Below are 14,978 nucleotides of genomic sequence, written 5' to 3'. Positions count from 1 at the left end.
GGAAGTTATCATGTTGTAATATACACCCATTCTTGGCTCTACAAGCTTTTTGCAAATTGAAATGTACAATGGTGTGACTCACTTGGAGGAAAAATAAAATATAGCAGACATTCTCTACAGTCATGAAGCTAGCACCAATAAATGCACTGAGAAGTTTTGTAACGCGCATATGGAGAGGCATATGTTCTCCCATCTTCGTAGCTCAGTACTAGTGAAAATAAGACTAGCCTCAAAAAAAGTGACAAAAGGTGAAGTACATATAAATATCACATAGAAATGTTCAGTTTTGTACAGTAGAAAAAAACATAGGACTCTCATTTGCAAATGATATGATTATAAGCCCCAAATGAAGCAAAGAATGAATTATAATTACCACTAAATGAACTGTAATATAAATGATAATCAATCAGTAATCATTTAGTTTGATAATCAAGTATATCATCTTAGTATACAAGATGAAAAAAGAATACCTTAAGATCAATATTTCATAAGGCAAACAAAGGTTAACTCAACTTCCCATTAAAGAAAAAAGTCAAATAGATTAAACAAAAGACTGTTTCCATACTAGTACATGTAAACTAATGTAGAAAAAAAATGGTTAAATAGTGAATTTGTAAACAGAATTATTTCAAAAACTAGTAGAACTTTGTCCTGAAATAACAAGCCTAGAAAGGGCAAATAATTTGGTGCAAGGCTGGAGTCTATGGAATTCAATAAAAACTTAGGAGCCCATAGCTACGAGGTACACAGTAGCCTCTGTTTTCAATTTTTTTCTGCACATTGAATACTTCTACTTAAAAGTAGAAAGAACATAAAGCAAACTAAACATAAAGAACCAGAGGGAATGGTTTCAAGCTACAGCAGGGATTCAAGCTGGACATTAGGAAGCATTACTTCTCAAAAAGGGTGATCAGGCACTGGAATGGACTGCTCAGGGAGGTGTGGAGTCACTGACCCTGGGGGTGTTCAAGGAAAGACTGGATGTTGTGTTTAGTGGGAGCTATTGGTAATAGGTGAACAGTTAGACTGGTTGATCTTTTAGGTCTTTTCCAACCTTGGTGATTCTATGTTTCTATGAAAACTATGACGATTCAACATTCACTAGTTAGTAGTTTCCTGCAATATGTAAACATAATGGATTTTGATATTCTAAATGCAATATTTTAAGCAAAAATCTTCCGCATACAGTGTAAATTCAGTAAGAAATAGCACCTCAGGACACATCACTCAAAATTATTTAGCATTCAGATTACTTCATTGTTTTTTTTGTTGTTGTTGTTTTGTTTTTTTTTTGTTTTTCCCCGTAAGCATCTGAAAGGTGCACTGTTAAAAGGTGATGCTAAATATTTCACCAATGTAGTTCACCAAGACTGTTTACATACATGGACTGTCTTCACATTGACACACTAACTATAAATTCTCAGATATGTACTTCTTTTTGGACTCCTCACTTTCCCATATAAAACTGACAGAGAAGACACTTTGGGGGTTAGAAAGAGGTATGTCTTCTCACCTTCCATTCTGAGAAAATACACAAACCCTGGATATGTCTAGAATCCTTTTTTGCTCTGTATTAATGATAAATCTGCCCTAAAAAGCACCTTCAAAATTGTAATCTCATCTCAAAAAAGAGAAATCTCATAGGGTGAAATGGTACCTACATTTTGTTTAGATACTTTTGTGAAGCAGAGGGTAATGTCTTGTAATGTCTTCTTACAAAACTCACGATACAAATACATAGAATACAAATGGAATTTAAATTTTGAGTACTGGCTTTGGATTAGAGGATGAAAAAAAAAAATGACAGTGAGTCTTTAATTCTCAGAAATAGAGTACATATCTTTTTAAGTGATCATGTAAATCTCTCCATTACATCCTCCCTTCTCCTTTCTCTCTACCTATGCAAGAATTACACAATCATTGGCTAATTTCACTGAAATTTGATTAATAGGTATAAATTCCACAAACATTATCTTTCAAGACCTAGAAAAATTTTAACTACTACTTTCAGTGCAGGAAAGGACACAGTTTGAATTCAGTTAATCTCTGTTAATATCAAAGCCTGTCTGGTCTTTGGGTCAGTCAGTCATACAACTTTGACTTAATCACACCAGCTATTGCATCTTGTTCAGTGGGTAACAGAGGCATGAGGAAAGGAGACAGTAGTATCGCTGACATGAAATTAGGGGAGAGGGTTATGGAAAGAAAACAGAATGTGTTGCATAGCATGGGGTAAATACTGCAGTGGGGATGATAGAAGATAAGAAGTATTAAATCGACAGCACATGGGTCTTCAGTAAGTCACCTTTCATTTGATAACGTATTTCTCTATAATATAAAAATACTTCCTGAGAAAACAGAAACACAACTCACAAAAGCAGCTTTTCATGAAAACAGAAAGTGAAAATCTCTCAGGAAATAACTTTTGAAGTGGAGGAGGAGGTGAAGGGGTTAGGAGAGGATCTAAACTGGTGTGGGAGTGCTTTAAGTTCAAAATTAGAAAGGGAATGACAGCACAGCTGGTAGCATATGTCTCATATGTAACTTGTGACACAGAAGAAGAAAGTAAGCGTTTTCCTCTAATCATGCAGTAATCACCCCCAAAATATCGACTACTATCAAGAAGTATACATTTCAATTTGATATTTTATATATCAGACCTTTTTAAATTAGCAGTCACAAATTGACATACATTCTTTATCTCTCCTTTAATTATAATTCTTTGAGAACTGCACCTGTGTTATTATACTGCTATATATTCTTTATGCAAAAAAACCTTAAATATAATCCAAATATCAAACATAATTAACACATGGGCAAAAAACTATACTGTGCTCTGCTTTCAACGAGACCACTCAGATTCTTAATTTCAAAAAACAAGGAAATCTGCAATAAACTAAAAAAAAAATAAAATCTTCTGTGTTGTTTCATTAAAATATCAATTATACATGAATTCAGATATATATATATTTTTGGAAGCATTTTATTAACACAGAATATCTGTTAGTACCTTTACAACCAACTTCTGATACTCACTTCAGTAAGGAAGGACTGGACGATGGTATGCAAAATAACCAGTGTGATGGATGATAAAAGCCTTTAGAAAAAACATGAGGAAGATGTTCTCCAGAATTGTTCATAAGTGTCCTGAAAAAAAACACATGAATTCTTCTGAATTACATGGAAGACTGAAAATCCCTTTGGAACAATAAATGCAAATATTCATCAGTAGAAGACAGAACCCTTTAAGATAACTAGCACTAAATATATGTGCACGTATACATATCTACAAACTTACTGATCTTATGTGAAAAATGTCATTCTCATCTTACTTGCTTTCACTATTTGTCTCAACATCTATCACAGCCAGTACAGTCAAAGCACAATTTTCTTCCCATAATTATTCTTATATAGCAGGTGTTCTAACTATGATTTTAAATGCACTGAATAAGCAAATTGTTCTTCAGTCATTCCCTTCTATTGCCCTTTTCTTTATGCAAAATATGAGTATCATATTATCAATAATTATCTCAAAAACAAAAGTAAAATATCTTTTGACATGACAGTGGTTATCTTTTGTATAGCATTCAAGTTGACATAGACAGAAAAAAAAATCAAGAAGATTTGGATCTCCAACTTCTTGACTCTCTGAAAAGATATGGAATAGTGTTGAAAGATCTGCAGTTTTCAAATTTAATGACTGCTGGAAAACTAGTTAAGCTAGTTTTATGTCAATTCTACTCCATTGCTGCTCTTACATAAAGAGTGTGAGAGGACAAAACCAGATGTGGAACAGACCCAGGGGTGTTGGCCAATGCTTGGCTGAACCAGCATTGTGCCCAGGTGGCCTGGAAGACCAATGACATCCTGACTTGTATCAGAAATAGCGCTGCTAGCAGGAGCACAGAAGTAATTTTAACTTTATACTCAGCTCTGGTGAGGCCACACCTCAAGTACTGTGTCCGGTTTTGGGCCCCTCACTACAAGAAAGACATTGAGACCCTGTAGTGTGTCCAGAGAAGGACAACAAAGCTGGAGTGAGGTCTGGAGCACAAATCTTATGGGGATTGGCTGAGGGAACTGGGATTGTTCAGTCTGGAAGAAGAAGAGGCTCGGGGGAGACCTTATCACTCTCTGTAACTACCTGAAGGGACGTTGTATTGAGCTGGGGGCTGGCCTCTTCTCTCATGTAGCTGGTGATAGGATGAGAGGGAATAGCCTCAAGTTGCTCCAGGTGAGATTCAGGTTGGATGTTAGGAAATACTACTTTGCTGAAAGAGTGGTCAGGCAGTGGAATGGGCTGCCCAGGGAGGTGGTGGATTCACCGACCCTGGAGGTGTTCAAGGGATGTTCAGACATTGTGTTGAAGAACACGGTTTAGTGAGAACTGTTGGTGATGGGCTGTTGGACTGGGTGATCTTGCAGGTCACCTTGATTGATTCTATGATTTAAGTATAAAACAAGACAAGAATAAGGAGTAACAATAGTACAAACAGTATTTGTAGAACTCTGTAGCAACTACTAGGATAAAATAAGTGATATGAATGGATGCTCCTTGGCATCTTCTTTTTTCAACCTTCAGGATTACAGCTAAAATGTAAAAACTTTATTTTCTTATAGGGTGCTATATCATAACAGCTTTGACAGTATATGATTTTCGTTGTTTTATTATTTAAAATTGCTTTTTAACTCTTTTTCACAGTTTCATGTAAGTAGTTAAGAAGTACAGTTACAATGCCTGTGAAGGCTTGCCTACGGGACCCCAGATGAAAGAAGAGATAAAATTACCCTATTCAATAAGAAGGATGTGTATAAAACTATCTGAATTTCTTCACTGACATCTGAATGAATGAAAAATATAGGGTAATTTATTTGGAAACTACTTTTTCTGATCAGTTATAGCAAGTAGAATTTTAAATGATCTCAGGTAAGCAATACCAGAGCAGAAAGGTTAGCATATAGTAAATTTTTGCTGATTGTGAATTCAAGAATAACATTAAAGATTAAAAATAAAAAATAATAAGATTAAAAATAAATCAGAGATCATAATACTGATAAAAGGAATACTTAAACTGAATACTTAAACTGAAATTAAATTAAAAGACTAATTAAAGATAGTAATTTCAACTGTCTAAGAATATTCAAGAAAATAAAGTTATCGTGTCTTATCCTCCAAAATATTTCTTGTACATAGCAAATGACAGAGCTACAAGACATTCCTACAAGAAAAAAAGACAGATACTTGTCTTCTGATACTGCATGAAATGTTTTAGAATCTTCTCAGCTAATACAGTTCATTAAGAATGGCTTCTTAGCTGAGTCCTGAGGACAAGCCCAGGGCAGATTCTGAGGCATAAAGCAATACCTCTGTGAATTTGAGAGTGACACAGAGAAAATACTTTAAACTGTTTAAATTTTAGAGTACCTTCACATATTATTAAAAACATGAAGTGTCTAGTGATAACAAAACAATCCTTGATGCCAGCAATACTTAGTGTCCACTGCTGGCTATGCAGTTCTTGCCAGGAAGGCAGAATCTGCCCTGTGCCAGACAGCTTAATTCAACTACTCTGCTGACAGAAGTATAATAATAGGTACTAGGAAATTTGTTTTGACTACAAGATATGTTAAAGAAGCTGTCTACAATCTCAGAGCAGTGGATAGCAACTGTAAAAGTATTTAATTCCACACCAAGTTTCCAAGTTACAGTTGTTTTATTCTTCTGTAGAGTATGTCAAGGTGATAAATGATATTACAAACCTCAGAGTGGGTGTAAAATAATGAATTGCCAACAAGGTGTATTCTGATGCTATTTTCTCATATACTTTGAAGAATTTAGTTATTTATAAGGGAGAAACAAGACTAAAAAAACAACCTCATGAACTGTAATTCACATATTAAAATCAAGATAAATATTTCAGGTTTTTATACTGAATGACAGATACTTTTACCCAGTAGATAGCAATTTTACCAATAGAACTTCTACATTCCTCTTTCATAATCTGCATCATTGACCTGATTTCTTGTTGAGAAAATAAGATATAATAATTTGTAACACAAAACCACAAAAAGCTGCATCTGCCTTGCTTTATTTGATCTTTACAATCAGAAGGAATGCAATCTCCTAAGACAAATGAATATTAAAAAAGCACAAGAAAGATAAATCTTCTTCAACTTGAGCAACTCAATCTGCTGCAGAAGAAAGCTTGCATTTAATTCCTGCTCCTCACATACCTTGCCCTCCAGATCTTACACTATATTTGTAGCCCTCCCTTGGAGGCTCTCTAATAGCTTGATGCCAACCTGCACACAGTGCTGGAGGTGAGGCTGCACAACACAGAGCAGATGGGGCAGCCCCTCCCCTCGCCCTGTGGCAGCACTGGGTACAGTTGGCCCTTTGGGCTCCAGGGCGCACTGCAGCCTTGTGTCCAACTTGCTGTCATCCAAAACACACAGTAGTTTCCTTTCTGCAGGGCTGCTTTGCCTCTTGTCCCCAAGTCTGTTGATCTGCACCAGGTGCAGAGTCCAGCCCTTGCTCTTCTTAAAACTTTGTGTAATTGGTGATTGCCCAGCCCTTACATTTGCCTGTAACTCTCTGCAAAGCCTCTCTACACTTAAGGGAGTTAATGGTTCCTCCCAGTTGAGATTTTGATCTTCAGATCTTCCTTGAAGGGTTCACTTGTGGGTAGGATGGGGCTTTGATCAGCCTGATTTAGAAGGAGGAATCTGTGTCCATGGTAATGGAGCTGGAAAGAGGTGGTTTTAAAGTTCTCACTCAAGCCATGCCATTCATGATTCTTTGATTATAATTAAGAAGGACCCTTTTTGTGGCAAAAAGTGTGAGTGCTAAAATCTGCTGGCTGAAGATTCATGGGTGAATTTAAGAGCAAGTCTAAGCACTCTTATCACATACAAAAGACATTCTATGCAACGGCAGGATGCAGAAGGTCTAATTTGAGATACAGGAAAGACAAAGCATATGCCAGAATCAGTTCTATTTAAGTTTTTTTTGTTTCTAATCTAAAATACAACCATGACTTAGGCTACCTGAAAAATATTGTCTATAATGAAACGTACAATATAAAAGAATTATTTTTATAAGAACTCTCACAGGGTTTTGAAAACAAAATTGCTGAATACAGAGTACATATAAACTATCCCTTCTAACATAAAGAAAAACAATGCATCATCTCTCTAGTACTTTCAGTTTTAATGTTATTTTCATAAATATGTAATAAAAAGTGACTTTTAAAATATTATTCTTAAGTAAAACATGTCAGGTTTGTTTGAAATTTGCAGAGAACTTTGTAGAAATTAAATAAGGTGCTACATCCTGCACATGTCAAATTTTTGACCAAATTTATTACTGAGTCTTATATGTGTAATTATGAAATCTATATGATAAAGTATCATGGAATCACAGATTGGCCCAAGTTGAAAAGGCCCACAGTGATCATCTTGTTTCAACCCCCCTGCTATGTGCAGAGTCACCAAACACCAGACCAGGCTGCCCAGAGCCACATCCAGCCTGGCCTTGAATGCCTCCAGGGATGGGACATCCACAGCCTCCTTGGGTAACCTGTTCCAGTGTGTCACCACCCTCTGAGTGAAAAACTTTCTCCCACCTAGACCTTCCCTGTCTCAGTTTAATACCATTCTTCTATCACCATCCATCCTCATAAACAGTTGTACCCCTCCTGTTTATATGCCCCCTTCCCCCTTCCAATATTGGAAGACCAATACGAGGTCTCCTTGGAGCCTTCTCTTCCACAAGCTAAACAAGCCAAGTTCTCTCAGCCTTTCCTCATAGGAGAGGACTTTACCACACAGTCATGATTTTTCAAATATGATGGAGAGCAGCTCAGCAACCACATCAGCCATTTCTCTCAGAACTCTAGGATGGATATCATCCAGCCCCATGGACTTACTTAAATACATTCAATTGCATGAGGTGTCAGACATGTTCCACTGCTACACTGGGATGGAATCTACTTCCCACACCCTCACATAGAGGTTCATGGACCTGTCAGACATGGGAAGCCTGACCACCTGTGAAGACTGAGGCAAAGCATTCATTGAGTACCTCAGCTTTTTCTACGTCCGAGGAAACCAGCTCTCCGTTACCTTTTATCAGAGTGGGAACACTCTCCTTGGCCTGCCTCTTCCTGCCTATGTATCTGTAAAACCCCTTCTTGTTATCATTCACATTCCTTGCTAAGTTCAGCTCCATCTATGCCTTGGCTTTCCTAAGCACACTGCACACTTGGACAACAACTTGGCTTTCCTAAAGCACCTCTGCACACTTGGACAACATCTGCAAAAGTGCAAAGTAGTTAATCTGTAGCGTAAATATAGTGCCTTGTTCTCTCTATTGGCACTTTGCACTGGAACTCAATGAATGCTGAGGAGAGCACAAATTTTTTTTTTACCATTCCAGATATGCATTAGCAAAGGAAATTAGAAAGCTATGAAGGACAGATTACACAAATTAGTTACTTTAGGCCATAAATCTAAGTGCTTTCACAAAGGGAAGATGGTATGTTAAAACTACGTGAAAGCAGTTACAACTAACACAATGTCCTGCTGTCTCAATTACTTTTGCAACAGTAGGATTAGTCTGTTCATTGGTTACATTCTCTAATGTAATCTTTACACGAACCTGAGTTAAGACACAGCTCACTTTTGCACATTCCACATTGCTCACATACAACAGTTAAAGAAGCTTAAATGCAGGAGGTCTCCACCCTCCTCCAGTAGTAATACTAAGAATATTTTTATTTGAAATAATAAGATAAAAGCAAGTTGAATTTGGCTTTTGTTATTTTTTAAACGTGTGATCTCTCACTGTATTGTCTCTTGCACAAGAATTTACAGCTGAATATTCAGGACCAAAACAAATGGAAGAATGACATAATTTCAGTGCAAGCCATGTCTCTTTTTGTTTGCATTTGCAACTTCTGAAGACCTCACTTTAAAAAGATGGGAATTTCATACTCTTTTTAATACTCTTTAAATACTCCTTAAAATAAATAGTAAAGATTTGCTGACACTTGCTGGTCATATAGCCAGAGGACAACTTCAGTAAATTATGTTCCTTTAAATTCTAGCACTCACAGAATTATTATGGAGCGAAAGCAGAACACAGCTCACCTTGAAGCTGAAGGTAGGTAAATCTGCACTAGTAATAAGACAAAATATTTCAACTGAATGATGAACAAATTCCTTCAAAATCTTTTCAAAGACTTTAGTACCATGATGGTAAGCGCTTTTAATTTAGTATAAAATTGTTTCTAACAAAACCTACCTGAAAAGCAAGTTGCAAATTTGGGCAAATAACGATCAACAAAATTTTACTGTTTGTGTTACAGAGTAAACACAATCAGAAAATTGGTGTTATCTTCTGTGTTGTCATCATCAGACAAATATGCAGTTTGAAGAATTTGGTCCAAAGCTAACAAAATCCCAGCAGATATAAGAGATCTTTAGACAACGTCATAAAATAAGACCAAATCAAGACCAAATCAGTAGTCAAAGGTTATAAAATTATTCCAATGGTGCTCACTGTATTTTTATTTCAACACAATCACTCATCTTGCCAGTATATCAGCGTAAGTTCAAGAACAAATGTGGTCTGAAATGGAATGTTAAATTCATACTTACTCATACAAATTTTTCAGCGGTGAAGTTAAAATAGCTAGCACAGAGAGCATATTATTGCAGTGGCTATGTATTTTATAGATCTTGAGATCTCTGTCTTCATGTGGATTCAGAAATTCCTGGACTGAGCTGCAAACTGACCACAGCATATTTTCAGTGGACATCAAAATTGCTGCAATATCTATTCTGTAGAAAGAAGAAGGGAAAATAATATTACTTAGATGCATCTGAATCATGGTAGATTTCAGTAAAACAGAGTTCTGTTCTGACATTCAAAAATGCCTGAGTGATAGCAGGGTCTTGAAATTGCATCTTTTATCAGTGCCCACTGCAGAAATTCTGAACTCACTGTACTGAAAATATGCAGGTCTGTTACAGAAAAGATTTTGCTGTCAGTCAATACACTATTATCTGGAAAATTTCTGATTCAAGCATTGACTGCCTCTTGATATTGACTGGCAGAGTATCAAACGACTTGAGCATACAAAATCCACTGAGTTAAAATGATCCTTAAAATATATAAACTATGTCTATCCCCTCCATTGTGTTTATCATCATTTAATTTGAATCACATCAGTGTATAACAGGAAATGGAGATTTATGAACTTTAGCCATTAAAAAGTGTTCATTAAATCATTACCTGATTTGTGGTGTTCGCTTATAACTAGGACAGGCCTGGGAATATCTGGAGGACAGCACAGCCAAAGATTGCTCTAGCACATCTGTAAGAATCTCCTGGGCTAACTTGGGAGGTAGAATAGTCCACAGATCATGATGAAGAGCACAGCAGAAGTAATACCACATCTGGACTGAGAATGAGCATCTTTCACCCTAGCAAAACCACCAAACATTCAATAATAGAAACACACCCTCCAAAATGTCAATTCAGTTTCTGTTAGATTAATTCAATCTGAAAGGAAATAGCTGAAGTGTTACAGGCAGATGATGACCGAATAAAGGCCCTTGACAAGATAATTTACGTCAGTCACAAAACTAGAGTTCTGACACAGAACTAAACTACAACCTACTGTATTCCTATTTGACCTACTCTCATAGCCTACAAAGTTAAAAGCCCAGTCAATCCATAACATATCTAAGAAGTACTATTTTGAATCTATGCATAAATAATTCGACTAATACTAAAAAATAGTACTTGGATGAAGTTGAAACAGATAAATGCCCGGAACTTTCACCCTGTTCATTCCAACAAAGTTGAGAAATGTTTTAAGAACTTAATGATATTTTTGCATTAGCAGATATAGAAAATAATATTTTAAGAGTCTGAACAACATTTTTCTCTGAACAAAATAATCTGGTTTCTTTTTAAACATACTATTTTGCCAGGATACTGGAAGCTGTCATTATTCAGTATTTCACCGCCAGTATATTAGAAATGTAACCTCTATTGAGGGGCGGTAAATTATGACAAAGTACTGATGAACTTCAATTGTGACCAGTGCCTTTGTCATTAAATTTGTGACTGATGTAGGCATCTCAAAAACCTCATTTAGGGGAAAAAAACAAAACAAGACAAAACAACAAGAGAAAGGAAAAAAGAAAAAAAAAGAAAAATCATTAGAACATTCAGTTTAACTGGTTTCACTATGACAGAAAAGAAAAATTTACTGCAGGTAAGTACAAAGGAAAAGTATGTGCCTAGTTTTCTTCACACATAGAGCAATAGGACATCTTAGAACTGTTTTCAAGCATATTCTAACTAGTCTCTCTGATAGTACAATTAAGCATGAGGCACATGTTTCTAAATAAGTGAAATGGGACAGTCCTATAATGACTAGAAGTGCATGAGGACCTAAAGAAGTCATAATACAGAATTTCCCTCTTCTATTTTTCTTATATGAAAAAAGTTTAAATATTTATACAGGTTGTATTCAAGCACCATTATAAGAAAGTATGTGCTTAATTCATAGCTCAGCTGATAACATAACTTAATAATTCTGCATGTATGAGAAGTTAATAATAAATTTATGCAAGTGTGGATTTCTTATATTATTATGATTACTCTCCAGATTAATTCCAGTACAACTTCTTCTCCAGAAAAAAGAAAACAACCATGCCCTAAACCTACCTTACAGATATTTTACTAGCACTTCCAATAGTTTGGAAAAGCTTTTCTGTACTTATAGAATAAACATGGCGGGTATAAGGTAACCAGTCCTAACAGCAATTAATTCATTTACATCACGACTTCAGCTTATAAAAATAATTCCAACAATTTAACCCCCGAAAAAAAGAAGAACGCAGACTTAACAATCAGAAATAAAATTCTAACTGAACTTTCTAACACATGGCACTTATTTTTATGAGTAACTGAACGTTGGCAACTTTCAGTTTCTAACTATAAACACCATTATTTTTTTTTTGCTTTATTTAATTTAAGGTGGTAAATTGAATAACACTGCTTTTCTAACATTGTACCACCACTGCAGAAGCAACAGTTTAACTGAAGATTTAATGGGATTCATTCCCATTTTCTGACCGTTTTTTCTATTTGTTGCCATTTCTAGGCGTTTCTACTGGTAAACATCTGCTAGTTTTGCAAGCTTCACATAATGCAAACAGATGTGAGCTTTTATTTAGCTTATATATCAGGAAAAAAGCAGCTGTACTTTATTACATAAGCCACTCAAATATTATCTTTGAACAGACAATTCTTTATTCTTTGCCTATTAGAAAACATAAGTTCCTAAAGCTACAGCAGATGTCTGCTGCACTAAAAGCTCCATTCCAAAACATAATCTGAAGAGCTGGCGCAGAGGCACAGTGGGTGTTCAGTGCACTCTGTCAGGGAGATACTGAACCCAGAGTTTCACTCCCTGACAGTTTAGATGAAGTGCTGTATGAGAATCGTTCTCATAAAGTTCAGTTCAGACCTCACAGTATCACAAAATCTGTCAAAAACTCGCTGTTGCATCATAGTGATTAGGATCTCTGTATTCAAGTTCTAATTAAAATTCTAATTATAGCAGTTCTTTTGGCTTTGCTTTTTATTCCAGTTACCACTATTAATTTAGGTGTGTGACAGAAGGACATATGGTCAGGTACTGAAATAGATTACAGAATATACATTAAAAACACACATTATTCTTATTTTAGCAACGTAGAAATAAATTAATGCTTTGTTTTATATGCTGTAATAAACATTTGCTACCAGTCTTGTTCTATCTTGTTGCCATTGCAAAAATTAATAAATAACTGGAGATGGAAACACAGACACTTTCATCCTCTTTCTTCTTTGCCTTTCTCTCTGGTTTTCTCTTCTCTCAGGATGACTGCAAATCAGGATAAGTCAAGTAGTTTTACTTGTCACTGTATCATTCATGACTAGCAGGGAACGGAAATGAAGAATATCACATATTCTTTCTAGTACCATTTCACAGAATCACAGAATGTCAGGGATTGGAATGGACCTCAAGAGATCACCTAGTCCAGTCCCCCTGATGGAGCAGGAACACCTAGATTTGAACACCTTGCACTACTGGGAAAAAATGAATAAGTCCACGTGACCCTGAGATGTAGCCCTGTCATTTAGTTTGTTATTCAGCAAGTGATAAAGAATGAGAAAATAAGTGTTGCCTAACATACACAAAACATTTGGCTTAGTTTGTGGAAGAACATGAAAATGTATTTTTTTCCTTTCTAAAATAGCATTTAGAATTTGTGAATGATTACCGATTTTTTTGAAGTTGCATGTAATACTCAAAAACGGGAAGGCAGAGAGGAAGGGGTAGTGATAGCCCTCAACTAAACCATATTCAAGAACTAGGCTACCATAGGGATGAGCAGAAGGAGGGAAGCCGAGTGTAAGCTTTAAGCTTCCCCTTAAAGAAGCAAGGTTATGATGCTGTTTACAACTAGGGATCCCACTAGATAAAGGCCTGAGAGCCACTGATGCATAGAAAGGCATGTGTGTGCCCTCACTTAGAGAGCAGTACCTCATTCCCAGCACCTCCTTGTCCGCCCTTGATGACTGGCAAGTTCTTCTGGCTGTTGTCCAAGCTACTCTTGGGCTGTGGGCTCAGCAGGATTTGCATGAGCCAATAGGAAAAGCCTCATGCTTCCTGCTTGGTATAGAACTTGTAAGGAACCACCTCTCACAGCCAGAAGTTTCAGTAAGATGCTGTCTTTGTAACAAGCAACAGATTTTAAGCCAAACACTTTCATTCAAGATGCCTCCAAGAGTCACACAGAGGCAATAGTTGCTCAACATCATTTCTCTTGAAAGCATTCTGAGCAGATCATAGCCCACTTTACAAGAAAGAGATTGGTGCAATGATGTAAAATTACATATTTCCCAACTCAAGCCCTGCAGGTACACAAAGCTAAAACACCAATATTCTTCATTCCTTTCTGCATATCAGTCTGATTAGGAACATTAAAAATATTTATCTAATTAGTACTCTTTAGTTGTTGCTGTTGTTGAGACAGCTATTGGTGAAAACAAGATTTCACCATGTTGAATAACTGTCACCTGGGATTTACTGGGTTGCCAATAAGCAAACACAGCACCACACAGACTACCATCAGTTAAGACCAGACTTAAATCAATTGCCGAAAGTCACCCAATTTGTTACTTTCTAATCAGCTAAGGACATCAAGTTGATGTTCAAACAGAAGTCACATGTTTATTTAGTAAATAAAAAGCTATATTTTCATTATCTCATTTTTATTAATTACTTTCTTCCTCTCTCAGAATGCAGTTTGCATGCAAAAACAGGTATTTCTAAACAGTTAATCCCAATGATCTTTATGTAAAAATTATGCTGATCTTATGCTTCTAGTTAGACTGCTGACAACCAGAGTAACACATTTTGTAAATAAGCAGGCATAGTAAACTTAACCTCACACCTCATAAAAAGCTTTGCAGTCATCCCAGTGGTGGCTCTCAGCATCCTGCAAAATGCTTGTAGCACAAACTCTGACGCAGTAGTTTGTAACTTGAAACTGAAGAACGCTGATGAATTCCTGGTATTGTTGGACAGGCACTAAGAAAAGAGGTCTGTTCAGAGAAAACGATCAAAGAAACAAAGATTGAAAGTCCATGCAGCAGAAGGTAACAATCCCCAGTGCTGCAAATGCTTTTGATTATTAGGAATCAATCATTGATTTCCTTTTAGTCTTGGAGTCTGAGACCAACATTCACTTCGGAAAAAAAGCTGGTCTTCTTTTCACAAGCTCTTTACGCACATCTACTCTTCTACAAATTCTCATTTAGTGGAGTAACTTGGAAAAACGTTACTTAAGACTTTTCTGAAGTAGAAGTGAAGTTGTCATTCAGTTACTTAGCGATTCTGTGTTGAACT

At 36.2% G+C, this 14,978-nt stretch overlaps 1 protein-coding gene across 4 annotated transcripts in view; it reads right to left on the bottom strand.

Moving 5' to 3' along the window:
- Positions 1-14,978, bottom strand: part of KIAA0825 (KIAA0825 ortholog) — a 216,769-nt gene that overhangs the window by 127,363 nt on the left and 74,428 nt on the right. For all 4 annotated transcript variants that reach the window (XM_015849690.3, XM_015849691.3, XM_085527891.1 and 1 more), the window contains 4 exons: positions 14,524-14,674; positions 10,298-10,488; positions 9,661-9,843; positions 3,037-3,147 (listed from right to left, as the gene is read on the bottom strand). In XM_015849690.3, coding sequence (XP_015705176.2) covers positions 3,037-3,147; positions 9,661-9,843; positions 10,298-10,488; positions 14,524-14,674 — 636 coding nt within the window. The remainder of the gene's footprint in view (positions 1-3,036; positions 3,148-9,660; positions 9,844-10,297; positions 10,489-14,523; positions 14,675-14,978) is intronic.

This window comes from Coturnix japonica, chromosome Z (genome assembly GCF_054131305.1).
Source record: "Coturnix japonica strain WE chromosome Z, WE-NBRP24, whole genome shotgun sequence".
In the NCBI taxonomy this organism is placed as follows: domain Eukaryota; kingdom Metazoa; phylum Chordata; class Aves; order Galliformes; family Phasianidae; genus Coturnix; species Coturnix japonica.
This window is presented reverse-complemented; position numbering and strand designations above follow the sequence as displayed.